The 13,207-nt window shown below is 45.0% G+C and overlaps 1 protein-coding gene across 3 annotated transcripts in view; it reads left to right on the forward strand.

Moving 5' to 3' along the window:
• C10H4orf51 (chromosome 10 C4orf51 homolog) overlaps positions 1 to 13,207 on the forward strand; it is a 43,186-nt gene that overhangs the window by 22,617 nt on the left and 7,362 nt on the right. The window contains exons 4-7 of one of the 3 annotated variants that reach the window (XR_007110529.1): positions 2,014 to 2,074; positions 2,484 to 2,557; positions 4,835 to 5,004; positions 5,664 to 6,206. Coding sequence is in view for 1 of the 3 variants with exons in the window: in XM_047566837.1 (XP_047422793.1) it covers positions 2,014 to 2,074; positions 2,484 to 2,557; positions 4,835 to 4,945 (246 nt within the window). In the remaining 2 variants the exon portion in view is untranslated. Of the gene's footprint in view, positions 1 to 2,013; positions 2,075 to 2,483; positions 2,558 to 4,834; positions 5,275 to 5,663; positions 6,207 to 13,207 lie in introns of those variants that run through there. The other 2 variants (XR_007110528.1, XM_047566837.1) reach the window with 2 other exon arrangements.

Consider the following 13,207-nt stretch of genomic DNA (forward strand, 5'->3'; position numbering starts at 1 on the left):
GTGCTTATTATGGGTATAGCTTTCTATGAGACAATGGGTATAGAAAGTTACCATTATGGTTTGGATATGAGGTGTCTCCCAAAATCTCCAGTGTTAATACAGTAATATTCAGAGGCAAAATGATTGGATCATGAGAGTTGTAACCTAATCAATCCATTGACCACCATGAGTTGAGCAGCTTCCCTCTGCTGGGCCCTTCCACCATGATGTTCTGCCTCACCTTGGGTCCATAGCAAAGGACTCTGCTCACCATGAACTGAATCTCTGGTACTATGAGCCTGAATAAACTTTTCCTCCTCTTAGTTGCTCTGGTTGGGTATTTTGGTCACAGCAACACAAAAGCTCACTAACAAAAAAAAAAAAAAAAAAAAAGCTCACTAACACAGTGGCCATGAAGAAATCAGTCACCAACTTTCCCCCCCTTCCACACTGAGCATTAACCACATGCAGGATAGTGGCAATTCAGACCAAAGCAGCTTTGCTTTGCTTGTAAGCTTTCAAATAACACAGAGATTAGAAATAGAAACAAAAGGGAAAATCATCTGAAATCCTTCCCCCTGCAAGGAATAATCACAATTTATATTGCAATGAACTTCCTTTCTAGTGTCTCCATAGTTATGTATACATAAAGACACACAGCATATCAATGAGATCATACTAGACATTGTCCTCTGTGATCTGTTTGTATCACTCAATATTTTCCTGGACATCTTTCAGTGTTAATAAACAGAATTATTTGTCATTGTATATAATACATGCAGAAAATTCCATTGACTGGATACATCCCAATTTAAAAGTATCCCATATCGCCAGGCATTCAGGTTTTTCAAATGTAAAATTCTTACAAAGTTATGATGACTAAAATTTGAAAATGTATTTTTGCAAGTGTAAATGAATCTCTTTGAGATATATTCCCATAAGTGGAATTCTTGGGTCAGAAAATAAGGTTATTTTTTATATTAGTAACTTGACTCCCAGTGAATGAGCATCATGCCCCCAATAGTGAATTTTCCTATATTTAAACCCCTGCTTTAGAAATAATGTTTTCCAATTTGATAAATGAAGATATTCCCATTTCTTTTAATTTCATTTTATTCGATTTTTAGTTAGGTTGAGCTTCTTCTATTTAGCTATTTCATTATTTACAGTAGTTGTGTTTTATAAAGTTGTCACAAACACTGAATTAACAAATACTGAATCACTGCTCCCAGGGCACTAGAAGGTTAGGTCAACATGAACCTCCAGTCTCAATATTTTTGTCAACTGATTTAGCACATAGCTTTGTGTTTGTGTGTGTTTCAGTTTAAAGACACTTTACTTAAGACATGTTGTTAATTTATTATTGAACTTGTGGCCAAAACACTGTAATAAAGCTTAATTAACACACGTCTTTTCTCTGTGAGCATGTCATAGTCTCCTTGAAAACAGCCAAATCACCAAAAAATATTTTTAAGAAGTGCAGACAATATGGCTGTAGATGGACTGGGGAGAATACACTGGATTTCAGCATGGCGGCTCCAACGAGGAGACCTTCCTTGCTCACCTTACTTGACCTCAGCTGGGAAGGTGCATGTCAGGTGACTTCAATTTTTTGGCCACTCCGCTACATCTGTCCACAGATGACTGCAAAAGTGCTGAGTATTAACTGTGGGGTTACACATAAATTTTAGCAAGTAGGTGCATTCATAAATATGGAATCTGTGAAAAATGAAGACAGATGCCTTTCTTTTGTCCATTTTTCTGTTAGGGTGTTTAGCTTTCCCCTTAGTGATTTGTATAAACCATTTACATGTTGGGAGCAAAGTCTTTTGCCTAGCCTATTTTGTAAAATATTTCCCTCAGTTTTTGTCTTGCCATTTTACTGTTATCATCTGTTATTATGGTGGCTTTGAGCAGCAGTATCAGAGTGCCTTTTGAATGGAGCAGGTGAGGAACAGCACTGAAGAAGGAATTTCATCAGGTTTCTAGCATTGGGAAAGTTGTCCTGTGTATTCCTAACTTTGCTTTTTACAGGCACACCAGATTTGGGGTTATGGTGATCTTCCTCAGGCACCTCTAAGTCACAGAAATTTAAGTAAGTCCCATTCTAATCTAGTATTTTGTATCTTTTGTCTTGATTTTAATCAAGATCTTCATCTGATATTTTCATGCCTCCCAGAGTCTAAGGCCCTTTGAGGCCTTTGCCTGTTGACTTCCTTCCTCCCTGCTGTCACTCATCCTGTTGCGCCACTGTACGTCCCTTAACAACACGGAAGACAGAATGAAGAAAGGACAGGAGGGAGAAGCCAACACAGACATCTGTCATGCAGCCGGGGGTTGGGGGAAGCCTAGACCTGGGGAGATGGGGGCAGAGGAGTGGGTGCGAGTGTGTGTGGGTGGGACTACTGAGAGGAAATCATTTTGGGATATAGATTTCATTTATTCTTCCCGTGGCCACTCTGCTCACCACCAGCTCTGACCCATTGAATGTCTCTTTACCCTAGATGTGAGACCGAAAAAAATTGCCTTTGAGACACCAAAGCTTTACAACCGTGGAAGGAAGAACTTCTCAAAGAACGTAAGATTCTTTTCTCCTTGTCCTTCAGTAGTGGATCTCTGGGTGGGCTTCTGGGGGTCTCCATGTGCCAGTGGGTATGGTGGCATGTGTGCCCGAAGCTAGTGTGAATGCAAATCCTCTGATGTGTAACCAGGGGAGAAGTGAGTTATTCTGATAAGTAGGCAGTTTTCCTAAAGGGTTTCTTTCATAGATCTTTCCAGTTGTTTAGGAAATAAGGCTTAAAGAGGCCTACAAGGATTGGAATTTCCATTGTACTGACCAAATTCTCATCAGCAATATAAGGGAACTGTTGTATATAAGGGAACTGTTGTATATAAGGGAACTGTTGTATATAAGGGAACTGTTGTATTCTGCTTCTTGGGATAAAAGCAGTAAGTTCTCAGATTGTCCTCTGCTGGGGAACTACCATGGGTGCCCAGTGACCTGGGCCCAACCCTCCTCAGGTGCCTTTCTTGCCACCCAGTATCTGTTGTCCCTGCTGTAATGGGGCCCTCCAGATCAGGGGCCCTGAGTTTCCTGTTCACACTTTGTCAAAACTCAGGAATTTTTAAGAGTGTTACAGTAAAATTCCTTTTCTGTCTTAAGGTCCTGGCCGAGAATCCTAGGGAATAAGCTGAAAGAAACAATAAAAACTGGTTTCTGCACATACCCTACTGACTTCATTTATTACAAAAGTTACTATTTTTGCTATCCTATGATTTTGTTAAGATTTCTCTTTAAATTGATTTTTTAAAAACCCTGAGACTCATCTTAATTATGTTTGCAATACCATGAGTCTGGTGTACTAATTATGTGTACTAGGGGAAAAAAAATCTGGTCATGAAAATAAAAAATTTATCCAAGTACCATCTAACATTATCACAAGAATCAGCATACACACACACATACACACACACACACACACACACACACACACACATACACCACTTTGAAAACTCTGGTCTCTGGGCACCAGTGAGGAAATCTGATAAATTTGGCTGAAGGGACAGGGTTGGATGGCCCACCTTAGTTCCCAGACAACCAGTTTATTTTAATGGTAGGCTTCTAGAAAAAGGAACTTTCTGCTTTAGGACCTGATAATACCTTTCCCAGGGAGCATTTTAAGCATCAAAAGGCAGGGTTGTACGTGCTATGGGGGAAGTTATTTGGGGGCATTTGAAGCTGGAAAATCCTTGAAAAGTCACACTGTATGGATGCTCAGGGACCACCCCTTACTGTGGAACTGATGCCTACTTCTAGGAAGGGTAGATGATTTCCTGAAAGTATATTTACTGCTAGATGGCCTCCTGGGATTTGCTTGGGAGAATCATTAACTACTGTTAAATAAATAAAACCTCTTGCTACATGGAGTTGTACCAATGCCAAGTAATCCCATTGCCAATCAGTGTCCCCAGCAGTTCTGGTGAACAGTTAGTTGTCTCCCTCTGTAAGAGGCTTCCCTGACCTCTTCCTAAAGTAAATTCCCCATACTTGCAATCTCCTCTTTTAACTTGACCATTCATGACAACTGAGTGACATTACACCCTGTTCCCTGTTCTTGTTTTGGTGATGCAATAACAGGCTAAAAGGACACACACACACACACACACACACACACACACACACACAGTCTTAATATGGGAGCTTATTTAAGGGAAACCTGGGACCTAGAATTCTGGTTTTTTATTTAGGAGACAGGAAAAATCAGTATTTTAAGTAGGTGCTAATATTTTAGGGTAGGGGGAACAAACATGGGATGTAAAACTGTACATATTCCTGGATTAGCATCAAGGAGGGGTTGAATGAAAATCCCAACCATCATTAGCAATACTCTTAACTTTTGAAAGTATTTGCTTGGTGCCTAGCGTTTTGGGTAACCATCCTCTAAAGTATTCATATTTCTGGATCCTAACTTGAAGAGGTTCATGATGCAAAACTGGAAAGCAGAGAATTCACACCCAAGAATGTTGGAACTAAAGAAGTGGTAGCGAAACGGGGTGGGAGGGTGGTTAGGGTGTACAGCAAAGGATGATTATGGAGCAGTAGAGAAGGGGTTGGTAGGGATTCCAAATGTTCTTGCCTTTTCTTTTTTCCTGCTTATTGATCTGGCCTTCCTGATTAGAGGCACAAACATGAAATGAGAAGGTCAAAAATGATGAAAGAAAATGCAGAGGGGGAAACCCAACTCCTGTTCATGAATGATGTCTGGCTTGAAAGAAGCAATTTAATTTCCAATTCTGCGGGAAAAGTGACCTTTGCAGATGAGCAAGTGTTGACAATAAGGCCATTTTTCTCCAGCTTCTCAAACAATGTGATTCTGAAAGTAAGGTTGGTGGATCCTCCGAAGACTCAGAAAGTGATCAATACCGTGGTTATGGTCAGGGAAGGCTGCTGTCGTTATTTAACTGACTTGGAAGACGAAGCCACAAAGCTGGAGGCCTGGAGTTTGGGTGATCGACAACTCTGAGGTACGAGGGGCCCTGCAGTATCTCGACCTTGGCAGGTGGGCTTGCTCAGACACTTCCCTGGACTTCCACTGCCTCCATCCCTCGTTGCTGTTGTCCTGTGTGTTTTAATTGGAGGGGGACAAAAGTTATCATTATCAATGTGTTAAATTTTCCTTTATAATAAGTTCTTGGAACCAAAATTCCTCTAGAACAACCACACAAATGGTGTTGCGGCCCTGGCCGTTGGGCGCTCCTGTGTCAGAGCCGGTCCCCTGCCTCCGGGAGCCCGGGAGGGGCGCGGGGCCAGGAGAAAGGCAGTTGGTGTTCAGCGTCACGGCCTGGTGGAGCGGGGGCCTGCCACCGCCGGGGCTTCCTCGGGCCCGACGCCACCAGGAGGCAAATGGACTCCGCCTGGGGATCGGGAAGGGGCGACCCTGCCGCGGGGACACGGCTGTCGCGGCCTTTCACGCCCGGCTCTCTCGGGAGCCCCAGGCCCGCAGCCCCGCCCGCCGCGGTCCTCCCGCCCTTCCTCTCCCGGGTGCGTCCTGGCTCCCCAGGGTCCTGCTCCTCCCTGCAGGATCCTCTTCCTCCCGCATCCCACCGCCTCCGCCCACGATCCGCCTCCCGCTGCAGCCACACCCGCTCCCCCGCCCCGCCCACGATCCTCCTCCTCCCTGCAGGGTCCTCCTCCAGCATCCAGCTGCCCCGCTGCCCTGTCCGGTCACGGTCCTCCTCCTCCCGGAAGGATCCTCCTCCTCGCATCCCACTGCTCCAATCGCCTGCTCGGCCCTCGAGCCTCCTCCCTCCTCCCAGATCCTCCTCCTCCCTCCACGGTTACTCCGCCTCTCCGCCCAGAGCCGCCTCCTTGCTGGATCCGCCTCCTCTTGCATCCTGGCCCGCCCCCTCTTCGCGCAGGTCATCCTCCTCCCTCGGACGGTCTGCACGCGGCCCCCGGGTTTCTCCCGGGCTCCGGGGTCTTTCCCCGCCTGTGCGGAGCGCGCTGGCGGGAGGGAGGGACCAGGCGCGGCGGAGGCGGTGCTGAGACCCCCGGGCGCGGGAAGGAGCCCCCCGCCGCCGTCTGGGGCAGCTAGAGGCCCCAGCAGCTGCGGTCTGGAGGGGAGGCCGAGCAGGGTCTGGTTTATGAAAGCAGCCACCTCCGCCTTCCCCTTCTTCCTCCACGGCCCTCCCCCGCCGCCTGCTCCCATTCACTCCCATTTCCCAAGATTTGTCGTGCAATTTATAATTTCTGTTGAATAGAAAAGATAATTAAAAGTCTCATCACCACCCCTAACCCCCTCCTAGTGATTATTTTTGTCCTTTAGCCCCAGGTTGGGCTAAATACACTCCCTAGGAGCCATCTGGTCTGATTCCCGGGAACTTTTCATATGGTTTCCATTAAGCTCGCCAAAACCCTGCATTGAAAATGCGGCCCTGGAGCCACTCAGGAACCTCCAGGATTTTCACGCAGGCCAGTCTGGTTCGAGAATCTCAGGCAGAGCGAGGGAAGGCTTCTCTGCTTAAGTTCCAAGTGTAGTACCTAAGGATTCTGATCTGAGGTGGTAATTACTGTGCCTCAGGACTCCACGGAAATGCAGTTCTCCATGGTAATGGTTACCATTCATTTGTTTTTCATTGTGTGAAGCACTTAGCTTGTTAGAATTGTTTTAATTCTAAAAATCAGGGTTAACGGCTTTACAGATGAATTTGCAGAAATAACCTGACCACAGAAATTCCATGTGACCAGAAGTTGGTATGGCTGTGTCTGTACCTCCTCCCATGCCTCCGCCCCTTTCCTCTAGCCCCATAGGAAAAACAAATGTTACCTTGTGCGAAAATATTTTCTCTCACGTGGACTCGGGTTTGGAGTCCAAGCAAAAGGCTGCAAACTCACGGGTTTATGGAATCATAGAGTGCTATCTCTGGAAAGTTCCTTTGAATTTATCAAAGATAAATCTTCCAGTTTATGAAGGAGACTCAGAAAGTGGAAGAGCATAGAGAAGGTTGCATGGCTTGTGTAAAATACTAACTCTTTGAGTACTGCAGCCTAGTTTGGGAAATGGGTAGGGAGGAGACTCTTTCATCAGGTGTTCTCTCAAATACAGCAAAAAGGATTTGGGTCAAGTTGACTGCATTTGTGGCACCTCTTCACTTCCTGTCTCCTGCCTGCCATCTGCGGTTCCCTCTGTCCTGCTTTGTTTTGCCTGTTTGGGGCGTTCTAGCCCTTTCTCCCCTCTTCCTAACCTAGGTTTCACTCCCTTCTTATATTTCCTTTGCTTTCCTTCCTGTTCTCCTAACCGCTCCCCTCCCCACCTCAACCGTGTGATTTTATTTGGGTTTTTAAAATGAAACCGGGTGCTACATAAAACAAAGGCAAAGTAATAACAAGGAAAGACTATCCAACGCCTAAGGAATGTGCTGAGTTTTATGACTCAGGCTGCCCTGGCAAAGAACTGGGACTGACATGGAGAGGTGGGTGGCAAAGAGCACAGACCATACATGGCAGCCCTGGTCTCCCCAGATAGGATGGTCAAGGCAGCCTCTGACTCACTTCACAAAACCAGAGACTCTTGTTCTGTGTGGAACAAGGCTTCCTGGAGGCTGGAGCCAAAAGATCATCAACTTTTCCCCATGAGGCCAAATCAGTCTGACGGAGCAGGGGCCACCCTAGGGGAAGAGCCAGGCAAAAGGCCATCCCTGGGAAAGAAGGAGTCTTGATGGACTTGGGCAAGGGCTTCGGTGCATTTGGGAGATGAATAACATGTAAGCTGCAAAGTGACATGAAAATTAGCACGTATTGTATTGGAGACAATGGCTTGGGAGTTCCTGGTGCCGGGGAGGAGGGGAGTGGAGGAGTGCTCCCTCATTCTGGGGGCCCAGGGGTGTTTGCTTTGTGCAGCATGAAGCAGAGAAAGGGCGTGTCAGAGGCTGGTGGGGTTTTGTGGGGCTTCTGGGTGCCATTCCTAATGCAATCAGGAGGAGCACCTAAGAGCAGGAGCAGGGGACTTCTGCATAAACACCAGAGAGACACTCAGGCACACATTCTCATGTTCTGAGAATTTTTTTCAAATAAGCATAGTAATGGAGTGAGGTGTACGGTTTTTTCTGTTTCTAAGAGACAGGCGAACGCACTAAGGAGACCGTCTCTCCTAGCAGGAGTGGTGGGAGGGATCTGAGTTGCTCTGGTGACAAGGATCTGTCTGTGCTCCCTTCATTACACAGGACGGGGTGGCACTAACGGGACTGCTGGTCCTCCTTCTGGTGTCCACCATCCCAGAGAAGGCTGTCACTTTTGGATGGAGAATGAACTTGACTGGCATAAATGAGGTCTCGTGCAGCAACCTCCTGGAATGGGGACTTGTTTTTCCTTACCTTCTTTTTTTCCTTTCCTTTCCATGGAATACCCAATGAAAACCCATGGTGACTATTCCATAATAGTTTCTGCTTAACTTTTTCATTAAAGTCTACTTACCTGGAAAAACACAGTCTTTTAGGGACCATGACTTCATACATATTTATAGCGTGGACAGGCGTCACTCTGGTTCTGAGGGAGAATGGGCTCATTCAGGTTTATTTATGATGTGACACTTGGGTGAGTGACATCCGTCATCTGGGTCGGCCCTACACTCTGTTCCACTGAAGCATGTTTATGGAGTGATTATGCCGGCAAATATTTGCTATATTTAGGCTCTCTCCTCTCCTAACCCCCTCTTAAGTCCCCAGACCAGCAAAAAGCCAAGTGTATGGTCCAGGGGAGATTTGAACCCTAATGACAAGGCACAGGGGCTTGAACGCATGCTGTGGAAGCACTTGACAATCAGGAGGCAATTAGAATGGGAATGTGGGCTTATTAGAGCATTCTTACATGAAGATGGTTTTGTTGCCCGTGTGTTTAGCAGGTGAGGGCGTGAAGGATTTTGACAGGTGATGCGCTCGGCCCTGAGTGATGAATGCAGAGAGATGCTTGTGGAACGCTTTCCTTTCAGGGAGCTTTCTCTGCACAGTGTCTCCCAAGTCTTCTTGTCTGTCACTGCACACCCCAGGGCTGTGGGGGCAGGACAAGAGCAGTGGACTCTGGGTGGGGGTCTCTGTGACCTCATTGGGGTCAAGGTCTCTAGGGTCCTGAGGCTTTCCCCTCCCAGCCACACCTGGCCCTGGGCTGGGGGAAGCAGCTGTGCTCCATCAGCTGTTGAGGAGGGAGGGAGGGAGGGAGGAAGAGACTCCTCTGGCTTCCTGGTTTCACAGTTGCACATACCCTGGCCTGGGCATCGCAGGCTTCCCCAGACCCACTTCAGGACGCCATATTTGCCTCTGATTGGCTTATCCACCTATTGTTTATCCTGGGAAGGGTTAGGTCTTGGCACGGGGGCATGAAGCATGGCCAGCACTTTATTTTTAGAGATAGGAAAATGTCTGCTTTTTGGCAACGGCTCTTTTTCTGGCACACACCAGGGATGGCGTAAAAAAGCTCAAGTGAGAGATTCCAGGCCTTAAATTCATGGCATATGACATAGGCAACAGCACCATGAGTTTCTCAACGGAAACCTTTGTGGAGCCTGGAATATTTCATCAGATGACCTCCTGAGCAGAGTCATGGCCCTCCTGGTGGCAAAGTCCTCTCGTCCACAAACCCCATATGCTGGCAGCTCCTGAGTCTCTTTCAAGTGCATCAGCTGGTCTGAAATGCTGTTCTTACCTCCTTTCACCTCTTCGCCCATCAATCCACACACTGGTTCAAGGTGGAAGGGAGAGCAGAAAAGACAGTCTTCTCAATTCCATATCCACCCTCTCCTAGCATCGGCATCATCATGACTGTGGAAGGCAGTCAGGCAGGAGCAAGTGCTGAGACTAAGGAATTGCATTTCCAAGTCGTATTGGAATATGGTTCCCTCTTAAAACATATCTTGTAGGTCCTGTCGTTCTGGCTAATAACCCATCTCGTCAGCATTTTGTAAACTGTGATGACATGTTATGCAAAGGTAAAATAGAAAGAAGTAGAAGTAGAAAATTAAATTGTGCTTTCCTCTCTTCCCAACCTTTGGGAAAATTTACTTTCTTATTACAAAAAAATAAACCACAGACGAACACCTTCTCCTTTACTGCTTAGAGCTGGTGGTTACCTTTTGGGTTCATTTTTCTTCTTACTGGAGTACATCCTCTGGTAGATTTTCTTTTGTTCTTTCTCCCTTCTCCACAGAGTGTGTAATAAATTTTCCTGAGGGCTTGTGTGAGGAATTATTTTGATCTCTCTGAGTGTTAGTTGGCCTTGTTTTAGAACCCCAAGTTTGAAATTTGAGCATTTCTAAGCTATTGTTTCATTGTTTTCTTGAACCTGCTGTGGTAGATGAGCAGTCTCCTGTTGATCTGATTCTCACTACTTTGTAGGGAATCTCTCTGAATTTTATTGTACTTTGTAGAATTATCTTTTTCATCTTGATGTTCTGGATTTTATTTTGACATTGCTACATATTGAATTTATTTTTCAAGTTTATTCCCCTGGGAACTGATAGGCTCTTTCAAACTGAGGGCTCAGGTCTTTCGTTAGTTCAGATGTTGGGTGGAAAGAAGAAACCAGAAAGGTTAAAATTGATCTGTATAATAAAGGGCTTAGGAAGAGATGGGAGGGACTGTGTGCTTGAGTGCAGGGAAAATATCTCAGTGTGTTATAGAGAAAGGGAGAAGAGTGGGCTTGGAGGGATTCTTGCTAGTTTGGTAAGAAAAAAGTATCTAGTGAAGATTTTTAAGATCTCTGGAAGTACATTAGAAATGTATTCCCCTCTTTGGTGAATAAGATTTCAATTGCTTTTCAATACATATTTGTTTTTGTGGCATTATTGTTTCTGTGATTTAATGCCAAGACTGAACCCTAAGACTGCCTATATAAATAATGTGAATTATATAAATAATTCTTATTATTAATGGTTTAGCAATTATTTTTCTCTCTTCTGTTATCTCCCCTACCCACACACAACTTATCCAGGATACACCTTTTTTTTTTTTTTTTTTAATGTAATAAAGAAATGGAATCAGGTGCTCTGATGTCCCACAGTTTCTGGAACTCTTCTATCTTATTCATCTGTCACCACCTACCTACGTAAATATTCTCTTAGATGGCTAAGAGTTATAAGAAACATTGACAAATAGTTTGTTCATTCATTCAGTAATCTAATTTACCAGATGAATTGCCATAAATCAATGATAAATTTGAACTGAAAAGACTGTACAGTGGCTAAGCTCTGGGCAGGCCAGGACTCAGCTTGGGATCTGGCACATGAAATCCTGCTCCCCTCCCCAGAAGTTTAGTATTCTAGAATCTCTAGGTTTTCCCTTTGAGGGTGGTGAGTGGCCTCTGGGGACAGGATTTGAGAAAGGCTCAAACACAAACACAGAAAAAAAGGCAGACGATGCAAACAAAATCCAGTTTAGCTTCTTTTCACTTTGACTGAAATTTAGCTTTTGAATTGGCTTTTTATTTTATCACCTTTTTGACAAGTACTAAAAATAGTTGTCAAACTTCTCCAAGTGTGAGGAATATGGGAATAATCATTGAGGGTCCATATTCTCCTAGGAGATTGTGTTTTGTCTTCCATTTGTAACACACACATTAAAGGATTTGATGTGATGAGACAGTAAACATATGCAGCCTGTGTAATCTGAATTACTCACTCTCCTGACTAACAGGTAATTAAGAACTGAATGGCTGCAGCCCAAACACCCTTGACCAATACTAAGCTCCTACGTGTCAGACACTGCTGTTTGCACTGGAGCCTCAGGTGTGTGTAGCCCCTGCCTGGGGAAGTAGGATGCAGTGTATTCTACTAATAGGGTTTGAATTTAATGTGGCCCTTTTCACATGACTCCATGCGTAGTGACTGAACTTGGGTGGACAGGTGTCTGATGGTCTTGGGTGGGACCAAGATGGGAATGAAATCAAGAGGGCTTGGAAGGCTATTGAGATCAAACTCTATGCCCCTCTCCGGAAGCTTACTATGCTGGACTGAGGAATTTGTTCCCTAGATTCTCTATGTCCATGCCTTGGAGGTGATGTGTAACAGAGAAGGGAGATTTGGGGCAGACACAACATAGGACTGACGCATCAGTAGCATCTCTAGGTAAATAAAGGCAGAGCTGCAAACAAAATCAAGTTCAGGGTCCACTGACAATGGAAATGGCAGCCAGGTGGAAAAACTGTTCAGCCGGATCCTCAGGGGAGCCAGGCCATCACTTCAGGTGGTCACCAGCATTTCTTCTTTTCATTCTTCAGGAATGCCAAGTTTCCTCCACTTCCTACACAACTGGTGCTCTCTCCATCTTGAGACAGGGAAATGTTTTCCAAATTACAATTATCTCTAAGTGTGACAGTGTGAGATTTTTGAAACTTCATTTTACAAAAAAAGAATCTTGCGTTTACTTTGTGATTTCTTGGCGAACTCTAATCCTCGTTTGGGGTTAATCTGTAATTAATTGTAGCTGCTCACATATCAGATTTCCTACATTCCCTTTCACGCTCTCTCCATCCTTTATGTTAAACAATTCACAGTTTGTACACCAATACCCTTCTGGACTTACGTGCCCAAGGAAAGAATCCATTTTTAAAAGAGAGGAATTCTGAAATAATATTCACCCCTTGCTCTGAAAATTGAAATTTTTACAAAACAGCATTTGTAAAAGCAGGCCACCTCTAAGGAGCATGTGACAAATATCTAGCAGATGTCATTCCTGTAAAGCACTCCCCTCAAAACCCTTGAATTTTCACTTCTTCGGGATTTGCTGCGTTCATGGAAGAGCCCGCCACAGTGACACACACGCTCTGCTTCTCAAAGTGTGGTCTGCGAGGCTCCGCCAGATGGTCTCCTTCAGAATAAATGCTTTCAATATGATAATGTTTACATTTGTGTTTCTGGCATGAATTAATAATTCTCTCATGATATTTAATGAAAAACAGACTCTTTCTTGCTTTCTCATTTGTAGCTCATACAAACCAGTATCTTTCTTCCCATCCTATCTGATAAGGCTTCTCTTTTTCCTGTTGGTGAGGTGGCAACAGGTCTGGGAACAGGCACTGAGCTTCTATCCCCAGCTGAAGTGATGAGCAACCTAGACAGATTTGAGATCCATTGTCACCACGAAGGTTGGGTTTGCAGTGCTTCAGAAAAAGACAGGGTGGCACGGGATGTGGACTCTAACCTCTTTTAAGCTTTTAGGTTTCCCTCCCTCCTAACTCTAA

This window comes from Sciurus carolinensis, chromosome 10 (assembly GCF_902686445.1).
Source record: "Sciurus carolinensis chromosome 10, mSciCar1.2, whole genome shotgun sequence".
Classification (NCBI taxonomy): Eukaryota; Metazoa; Chordata; class Mammalia; order Rodentia; family Sciuridae; genus Sciurus; species Sciurus carolinensis.